The following is a 10,173-nucleotide window of genomic DNA, read 5'->3' as shown; positions in this document are numbered from 1 at the left end:
ATACGCACCCCCCCCAAAAAAAATAATAATAATAATAATAATAATAAAAAACATAAAAATAGAAACCAAAAACCAGTACGTAATTAAGTCTCATAGTTGACAAATGTGGGGGTTGAACTCACATCATTAATCTTCAATGCATGAAGCTCCTTTCCTTTGTCCAGAATTTTACTCTGCAGTTAAAAACAAAACTGTGAATAGGCAAGGCCATCTCTATAGAAGTTTAAGGCACAAGTCTATGGATATGAAATCTTACAACGGTGAATCGTTCGACAAGCCCACACTTTATGCTCCGGCGCAGACGCCTACATTCTTCCTGAGTACATACTTGTACATCAATACCCCAGAGGAAAGGTAAAATGCATACACATATTTTTTAGGAAAAACTGATAATGACACAATATCATGTCCATCACATTCTCATATCATGTCGAAGGGGCAATGACCAACAACTAATAAGAATATTTTGACCTAAAGAAGTCAAAATAGTTTGAACCAGATACATGTAGTGGAATTTCCAAGCACTTATCTTTACACAAAAAGTTTTCTAACCATAAATTAAGTTCACTTTGTTCGTTGAGTTTCTTAATCTAAATTCCATTTGAGTCTCCAATATAAACGATAATTCAGTCACCCTTCAGAAACTAAATGAAGATACCAATATTTGAGACTAAACATGTGGAAATACTACATATGGGATTCTCCCGCCCAAGTCGTTATATTTTATAGACAAGATGTGAATCCTGAGAATGAGGCAAGGGTCCAACTTAGAATGTGCGGAAACGTTATGTACATTAAATTGCCTAAACTAGAGGCAGAATCGTATGACAATAAGCTGTAGATGCTCTTTAAACATTATAAACAGACAGAAACAAATCAACTACAAACCAGCCAGTGAGAGCTTCATAGACAGATCATCCAGTGTTGCATGCAATTTAAATAGATGTGCGCTCACTTATGATGAAAACCGAAGCATTTACAGAATTAAGCATGAGAATTGAATATAAGTTGCATGAAATTAATAAATATGTCACCCCCATTACGAAATCAGTCAACTGACTTCAAACTAGTCATAGGGTTAAGAGATCCAAGGAAAATATCAAATTTTCAATTGACAAAGTAAGTTTAATAACCTCAGTAAATTCTTGGTTAGAAATCCCCTCAATGGACACAGACTCTTTCTTGTCCAAGTTCAATATATCAAGCATCACATCAACTGTTTTCTCACCGACGGTGTATGGTGCAGAGACCTTGCTTATGCCTGTACACAGGCAAAATGTTAAGATGGAGGGTAAAAAAAAAATAATTCAATGTCATATCAAGCATTAATATTAGATATTAATACCTACAACTTGGACAAGCCTATGAAAATCATGCTTTTCATCATTATTCGGAATCTGTATTCTCACAGTTGAGCCTACAACCATGTCATTAAATTTCTTAGGATCATCAATTAGGCTCACTATCAAATCACGCCGCAAGTAAACCAAGTTAATATTTTGAACGTCAACTGCGGCATATTCATCTGCATTTATCTGCTGCCTGCTAGTATCAGATTTCATTCGTGTTTTATGCTTGTTTTCACAATCATCCACTACTTCACAATCATACTTCTCTTTGCTTTCAACTGGATTGATCACAGCACCAGCTCCTGTGTTGGTTACATTATTAGCTGCAGTTTCTTTCATGTGGATGTGAGATTGAAGAAGATTTAGCATCTCAAAGTGACCTATCCGTGATTTCCCAAATAGATTGGTAAGCCTCAAATCACAATTAATTTGAGATTGCTGTTGAGGATCGCGAAGATTATTTTTCTTCACATACTCCAGCAATAAAGCTTGTACATCAAATGGTGGAAGCCTGGTTGTGTCACCATTTCTCAAATGTGCAACAAAGTCCATGAGCTCTGTAGTTGCCCATTTCGTGCTTCCAGAAAATAGTGTCCCCTCACTCCTACTTGGAACGTCCACTGTAGAACTGAATTTATTCGGAGAGCTTTGTTGCCTGTTAGGCCTTTTCCTATGCGATTTTGGGCTTCTAAATGAATTATGAGTTTCATGGCTTTTATCAATACTACCATCATGAAGCAAACTAGGAGCCAACTTCTGATCCATGATAATGCTTCTTTTCCATGAATTCTTAGCTCGAATGAGCTCATCTACAGTTAAAGAGAGTTTTTCTTTCAAATAAACCCAATACACTTTAAAAAGATACTCCCAGCTAGTTTTGTCATCAAAATCGACTTGGACCTGCATATTTTATGAGCAATTTATCGTAAGTTAAGAACAAAATATAAGGCATAAACCAGGAACAGTCGTACAGAAAATGGCTAATATATATATATATATCTCATAACAAGGTCCAAATACAAGAATAAACTCTGAACATGGAGATGAGTTTATTGCCAGGCAAATTAGATGATTGAATGTTAATCTAAAACCACGAATCACTTGAGTGAAACAGAAAGCAAAGATGGTTTTACATGAGTGTACATGCATGTGCCACATGATGAATGCATTTCTTCATATTATCCACTATCAAATTGGAAGAATAAGTAAAGTTGAGAAATAAAAATAGACAGGAAGACGATATAGCATTTTGCATACCGATTCTCCATCAGTTGTGGCTTTCTCGATAAGCATTATTATTTTCATACAAGTTCCACAGAACCCTTTGCTTCCCCTAACACACTGGTAATCAGCACCTTTAATGCATCCTTTGCAAAGAGAAAAGGGGCACATATAACACATATAATAGGAAGCCTTCTGGCACTTTGTGCATATGTGCCATCCTGCAGAATGATGAAAAAGATTGCATCTTTCATTGTCGGGTAGGCAATATTATAATGACATCCACAGTCCAATCCTACTAGGAGTATGGAAACCAACGCCCAGAAATCAAACAAAAGCATAAAGCTACATACCACAATTCCATTTAGCCTTCGATCGAAAAAATGACTCATCTCGCTTGATGCACGATGGATGATATGCCTTTGGACACCCACTGTCAAATTACAATAAATGAAAACCATTTCTTAAAGGAAAACGATTCAAATATACCACAAGCCCGCACGTCCACAGAGTAACAAACAAAGAAACGGGAAAAAATTGAGTTCAAATTGTAATACTATGCTCAAATGAGGAAATTTTCTCCCACTTTAGATGCAGAAACTAAATCAAGATAAATTCATTCGAGCTACGTGTTTATATATCACTAGCGAATTCTCCGCTTCAATAGCTACAACTAATCAACAAACAAAACTGCGATCGAGACGAAATTCCCTAAATAGAAGGCGAAAACGCAAAGCAAAGAATCCATAAATCCAAACCAAAAAAATCTCCTCTGGCCCTCGAAACTCACGGCGAACCACAACAAATTAGCAGAAACAAACTCCACTCACCGGCGATCGCAGAGCACAAGGCTCCCACCATCAAAACATATAAAACACACATCCTCCTCATCCTTTTTCTGCCTCGGCGCCGCCACCGCCACCGCCACCGCCGCCACCTTGACTTGACCGCGAGGAGGACGACCTCGCCGCCGAATCCCCAAACTCTTCTCCTTGAATTTAGCATTCAGGTTAGGGGAAGCAGAAGAATCAGGAGCAAGAACAGGTCCAGCCACCTGGAGTGGGAGTCGAACCAGCTGCGAATCATCTGGCTGTGGAGTAGTCGAGGAATGATCGAGGTTCATCAGGTCAGGACCCCGGTCATCGGGTTGAAGACGGGATGGTTCACACAAATCCAAAGGGGGATCGTGGGGGGATTCGTCCATGAAGATCGAAGAAAGAAACAGAGATTTAGGATCAGGAAGTGAGAAGTGGGGGAATTGGGGGAATTGGGAATTGGGAAGGAGCCTAAGTTGACAACCCTAAGTTCTGGCGAAGGCAAGCCAACGCAAGGAAAAGCCTTTGCGTGGTCGGTCTGGTCTGGCCAGACGGCACTTGGAAATGGATTGGGTTTCGATGTGACAGGCCATTTTCTTTATTCCTTTTTTTTTTTTTTTTAATTTTTTTTTTACTCTTTCTCTGACTCGAAGAGAGAGAAAATTGGGTAAGTAAACTAATTTTCTTGAAATAATTAATTTTAATTTTTAGTATTAAACTAATTTTGGTGCAAAGTTATTATTTTTTTAAAAAAATTAATAAATTATGAATATGTTAAGTGTGTTCGATGATGAAAGTCTCACAGCCAATTTAGGAATAATTATGGGTTTATAAACAAAAAAAAAAAATACTCTCTCCATTGTATTGAGGCTTTTTGGGAAGCACAAAGCAAATCAAAGCCACAAGAGTTCATACTCAAAGTGGACAATATCATACCATTGTGGAGAGTAATGTTCGTCTAACATGATATCAGAGTCATGCCCTAAACTTAGTCGTGTCAATAGATTGGTAAATCTTCAAATGTCGAACAAGGGACTCCAAAAAGAAAAAGGAGGCTAACCTCCTTGAAGGTACGAAGGCAGTAAAAAATGACTAAAGACTCTAAAAAGGAGTCGAGCCTCGATTAAGGGCTTGAAGGTACGAAGGCAGTCAAAAATGACTAAATACTCTAAAAAGGAGTCGAGCCTCGATTAAGGGCTTGAAGGTACGAAGGCAGTCAAAAATGACTAAATACTCTAAAAAGGAGTCGAGCCTCGATTAAGGGCTTGAAGGTACGAAGGCAGTCAAAAATGACTAAATACTCTAAAAAGGAGTCGAGCCTCGATTAAGGGCTTGAAGGTACGAAGGCAGTCAAAAATGACTAAATACTCTAAAAAGGAGTCGAGCCTCGATTAAGGGCTTGAAGGTACGAAGGCAGTCAAAAATGACTAAATACTCTAAAAAGGAGTCGAGCCTCGATTAAGGGGAGGCGTGCTTTGGGGAGGTCCTAATTTAGGGAATGATCATGGGTTTATAAACAAACAATACTCTCTCCATCGATAAGAGGCCTTTTGAGAAGCCCAAAGCAAAGTCACGTGAACAATATCATACCATTGTGGAGAGTCGGTCTGACAACGTGAACCCAAGAATAAAAATAACAACATTTATTGAGTTCGGGGTTCATGTATGGTACAATAGAAAAATTAACTACAAACCTAAATGTGTTGACTATTTGTGTTTAGTGGAGACCTAATTTAATTAAAAATGATTAAATACCATATCTATTAAAAGCTTAATTTTTAAAATTTTAAATTTTAAATCTAATATATAATACTCATTTCTAGTGACTTAATAACATCTGAATTAGTTTGATTTTTTTTTTTTTTTGTTAGATTAAATTTTTTTAAAATAAAAAATTAAAAATATCTCAATAAATATTTGAAATTAAAAAAAAAAAGTGAGTAAATAGAAAATGGTAATTTAATAAAGACATAAGGTCTGGATTCCATCAATTAATACAATGTGACGAAATAATTGGCTGATTTATTGTTGAATTTATATTAATACTAATATTAATAAAAGAATTAAAATGGAATATTTTACTGTACGTGTACTATTGTATTATTTATTTATTTATTTATTTATTATTATTCTTTTTTTTTTTTTGTTCGAAGGGTATGGCTGAATTGAAGGACGACGCGGCTGTGGAATAAAAAAATTAAAAGAAAAAGAAAAAGGGGAAAATGAGGGGTTGAAAATGTTAAGGTAATGGTCAAACGCGGCTGTTGTTGGTGGAGGTGACGTGGCAGACTGGGCGTCGAGCACCACGTGGGTGCGTAACACGCTGTCAACTCGAAGAAAACAGATGGGGACCACTCCACCTCTTTGAATGTGACATTTGCTTCAAACGCTTAAAACATGTTCCCGTCCGTATCGTCCATTACATATTAATTATATCATTTTAANTTTTTTTTTTTTTTTTTTTTTTTTTTAAACTATATTCTATAAGTATATAAATTACCCTTTAATGGTAAAAAACGAGAGATTGTTACGATTAGTGTTCATATAATTCGATAATTCGACCCATTCGGACCAAACGATAAACAGTAGGGGTTGATTTAGTAACCCAAATGTTGGATGATGAAAGTCCCACGTCGGCTAATTTAGGGAATGATCATGAGTTTATAATAAAAAAATACTCTATCCATTGGAATGACGCCTTTTGTGGAAGCTCAAAGCAAAGCCATGAGAGCTTATGCTCAAAGTGGACAATATCATACCATAGTGGAGAGTCGTGTTCGTCTAACATGGTATCAAATCCATGCCCTAAACTTAGTCGTGCCAATAGATTGGTAAATCCTCAAATATCGAACAAATGACTCCAAAACTTAGTCGTGCCAATAGATTGGTAAATCCTCAAATATCGAACAAAGGACTCCAAAAGAAAAGGAGTCAAGCCTCCTCGAATGCAGTAAAAAATGGCTAAGACTCCAAAGGAGTCGAGCCTTGATTAAGGGGAAGCACACTTTGTTCGAGGGGAGGTGTTGGATGATGAAAGTCCCACAGAAGCCTTTTGGGGAAGCCCAAAGCAAAGCCATGATATGCTCAAAGTGGACAATATCATACCATTGTGGATAGTAGCCATGAGAGCTTATGCTCAAAGTGGACAATATGATACCATTGTGGAGAGTCGTGTTCGTCTAACACAAAAAATAAGGTTATAATCCAACTAACCCTAATTTTAGATTATGTCACGGGTATTAGCGATGAATTGTGATTATATAATTTACAGCTCGAACAGTTGAGGTGGATCTATAAAATATCTCGATTCGATCCAATCCAACCCACGAACACAATTAATTGAGTAGAAAGGCAAAATAATGGGCACTCCCAACTTGATGGAATTAGGCGTGACAATGTACATTTTGTGGGGTAGCCATATTTTCACGTCCCATCCACTTTTTTTAAATATCCCTTTCTCCCCACTCTTTTTGTGTTCGTTTCTTTTATTATCATTCCTCTTTCGGGCTTTCTCTTTTTTGATACGTTCTTCGATTACAAAAGTATTCGTGTAACGTCTCTTATCCAATATTTGGAATCTAGATTCAACAATGGATGGTTCTGATATGCTGTCAATATGGTCACGTTATGTGAAATCTCATATTGGTTAGAGAGGGGAACGAAACACTCTTGTATGGGTGTGGAAACTTCTTCCTAATAGACACATTTTGATGCTGGGAGGTGACGACAATATGTAATAAATCAAAGCGGAGAATATTTGTTAGTGGTGGGGTTGGATCGTTAGAAATCATATTAAAGGCAGACACTGGATGATGTGCTAGTGAGAATGTTGAGCTTACAAGGGAGGCGGACGGTGAGATTTTCATCGATTGGAGAGAGAGAGAAACGAAACATTTTTCATATGGGTGTGAAAAATGAAAATCTCTCCGTAGTAGATGCGTTTTAGCATCATGAGGCTGACGGCGACATGTAACGAGTTAAAATGGATACTATCTGTTAGCGGTGGGTTTGGGCTGTTACAAATGATATCAAAGCCAGACACTGGAAGGTGTGTCAACGAAGACACTAAGCCCATAATGGAGGTGGATTGTGAGATCCCAAGTGGAAATATCACTCGTATGAGTCAAAATGGACGGTTAACAATGGGTTTAAGGTTGTTACAAATAGAATCAGAACCAGATATCGGATGTGTTAGCGAAAATGTTGGCCCATAAACGAGGTGGATTGTGAGATTTCACATTGATTGGAGAGGAGAACGAAACATTTCTTATTTGTGTATAGAAACAGTAAGACTGACGGCAATACGTACCGAGTCAAAGTTACAATACCATGCGATATTTTCTATCCTTGCGCGCACAACGAGAAGCCGGTTTCGTGGAGCAGGCCGTTCCTCTTCTGGGCGGTAAGAGCGCCGTAGCTATGTTGGCGATGGCGTGAAAAAGGGAACCGTACGTCGCCGAACACGAAGTCCACCGACCCTTGGATGTAGCAGTCCTTGAAGTAGTGCCGCCCCATGTTGCCGTTCAAGGTGTCCTCTGCGCCGCTGAACCAGCACCTTATGAACGTTGCCGCCCACCGCTTGCTTTCCCAGCGCCCCCACGTACATAATTAGCACAAGAGATTCCAAAATTTTGCCTCCTTTAAAGAAAAAAAAAGAATAAATTAGACTAATTCGAGTCTTTCTAGAATTACTCCAAGCAAAACACGTTTAATTCTTGAGTTTTTACGATTGAGCCACTGAGAATGAAAGTACATCTTTTATTGATATAAGTAGTAATTTTTTATTCTCTTAAAATTTTTCTGAGTTATCATATCCTCACGATCGCTCTCATTTGAATATAGTCTCAGTTCATTCATGTACCCCTAATTTAAAGGAAAACGAAATCTTCTTGATAAACATTAAAACGATACATAATTCATAAATACCCTTTCAATTTTAAAAAAAGTAGTTTTAAAACGTTGTACAAATAGTAAGATTGTATCATCCCACATCAGTTGTAGAGGAGAATTGTGAAGACCTCTCCCTAACAGATATGTTTCTAAGAGGAGAACCCGAAAGGGAAAAACCCAAATAGCGTATCTGTTTCGTCAGTTATGTCAGCGTTGTGTTGCAGCGCTCAGCTCGTATCATCACAACCCATAGTATTATCATTTTGGCTCGACGCTCGGGGTAATTAGTATCGAAAGATATGAAAGGTAAGGTAAGGAGATAGGTACCCTTTGTGGATAAAAGTTGGGAGGTTAAGGGTGTAAAATAGGAAATAGAAGGCAGAAGGATGAGACAAAGAAGAGGGTGTGGACCTAAATATAATAATCACAGTGCATGTGATTCCATCAGATATCATTTTCAGTGTCATAAACAATGATATAATAATGGAGACTGTGATGGGCGTAGGAGTTAAGAAGGGAATGTAATCAAACATTGGTTTGGTTTGGCAACTTGGGAGGAGACAGCTATGTCTACTTCTACCTTTCGACCTTCGAATCGTGTCGGTGGAGATGTGTATGCTCGTGAATCTCGTGTACTGTTTCATTTGTTCGAGATGTGAATGCCCGTGAATTACTTGGTCCTTCAAGCTCGATGTAGCAGAACACTAAAGAAGGTTATATCAAACGTCATTCATCGAACTCACCTGATCTCAATTAGGGTATTGCATGCACTCCTAGGCGTCACTGAGACCAAAGTTTGAACCAAGAGTTGGTTGAGTTAGGTGACTTCCTAACTTCACTTGGGCTGGACTATGACCTATTGCAACTATAATATTCGATCCATTAGAGTATGGTTGACCAGATATGGTCAACGTTGATTGTCTTTTATCCTCGAAAAAAATAAATCTGTCTCGAAGATGAAAAACCCTAATGCCTGTGAATTGGGTGCACATAGGTGGGAAACAAGCATGTGAAATGGTGGCCACTCATAGACTTCCATTTGGGTGCCCTCTGGGGTAGTCTGGGGTAGGCTGGAGAGGAAAATAAAGCATTTCTTATAAGGGTATGAAAACCTCTCCCTAATAGACGTGTTCTAAAACAGTGAAGCTAACGTTGATATGTAACGAGCCGTTAGCGGTGGGTTTGAGTTGTTACAAATGGTATCAGAGCTAGTCACTAGACAGTACGAGACACTGAATGAAGTAGGGTTAGACCCTCTCCATAGTATACGCTTGTTTTTTTTTCGATGGGTGAGTTGAGAGTCAACGATGATGGGAACACGAACACACGGCTCGAGACATGGATGGATGGAACATGGAATGGTAACAATTATTGGGAGTCCCAAACCACACACATAGCTTTCAAGCCTTTCCCTTTCCCCTCTCCCAAAATCCAACAGCTTTTCCTTTTCTCTTTCACCTTTCTCATTCAACTCTTTGGATTTTTCTTCTTCTTTTTCAATCATTTCCTCGTCTTTTTCTGCTACATATCTCTACTTCCATCTCGTTCCCCTCGATCTCCGTCTCTGACACTTATTAGGGTTCTTATGGATTCATAGCTAATATTCTGAGATCGGTTGTGCTTTCTCCACTATAAATACTCATAGATGTATGTTATTTACCCAACCTACCGAATTGAAAAACCTAAGTACTTAAAGTTCCTTGTTCCAACGATCTCTCCCCTCAAGTTGTTCTTCCTGCTTCAATTATTTGTTTCGACATATTTCGATTTCGAACCATTTTCAATAATATTACTCATAATTTTAAAAAACTTATAAATGGGTTATTCCCAATAAAATTATTTAAAGAAACTAAATTTTAATGTTAGTGTGCCTTCTTAAACAATTTATTACTGTAATA

At 38.0% G+C, this 10,173-nt stretch overlaps 1 protein-coding gene across 1 annotated transcript in view; it reads right to left on the bottom strand.

Moving 5' to 3' along the window:
- LOC111809898 (zinc finger CCCH domain-containing protein 44-like) overlaps positions 1-3,935 on the bottom strand; it is a 10,423-nt gene extending 6,488 nt beyond the window's left edge. Inside the window, exons 1-7 of the mRNA XM_023696367.1 lie at positions 3,401-3,935; positions 2,924-3,003; positions 2,607-2,791; positions 1,346-2,249; positions 1,134-1,261; positions 257-316; positions 123-173 (exon numbers count right to left, since the gene is read on the bottom strand). Of these exons, the coding sequence (XP_023552135.1) occupies positions 123-173; positions 257-316; positions 1,134-1,261; positions 1,346-2,249; positions 2,607-2,791; positions 2,924-3,003; positions 3,401-3,774 (1,782 nt within the window). The 5' untranslated portion in view covers positions 3,775-3,935. The remainder of the gene's footprint in view (positions 1-122; positions 174-256; positions 317-1,133; positions 1,262-1,345; positions 2,250-2,606; positions 2,792-2,923; positions 3,004-3,400) is intronic.
- Between the last annotated feature and the right edge of the window lie 6,238 nt (positions 3,936-10,173).

This window comes from Cucurbita pepo, chromosome LG14 (genome assembly GCF_002806865.2).
Source record: "Cucurbita pepo subsp. pepo cultivar mu-cu-16 chromosome LG14, ASM280686v2, whole genome shotgun sequence".
NCBI classification, from domain to species: Eukaryota; Viridiplantae; Streptophyta; class Magnoliopsida; order Cucurbitales; family Cucurbitaceae; genus Cucurbita; species Cucurbita pepo.
Note: the sequence above shows the minus strand (reverse complement) of the source record. Positions and strands in the feature narration are given on the sequence as shown.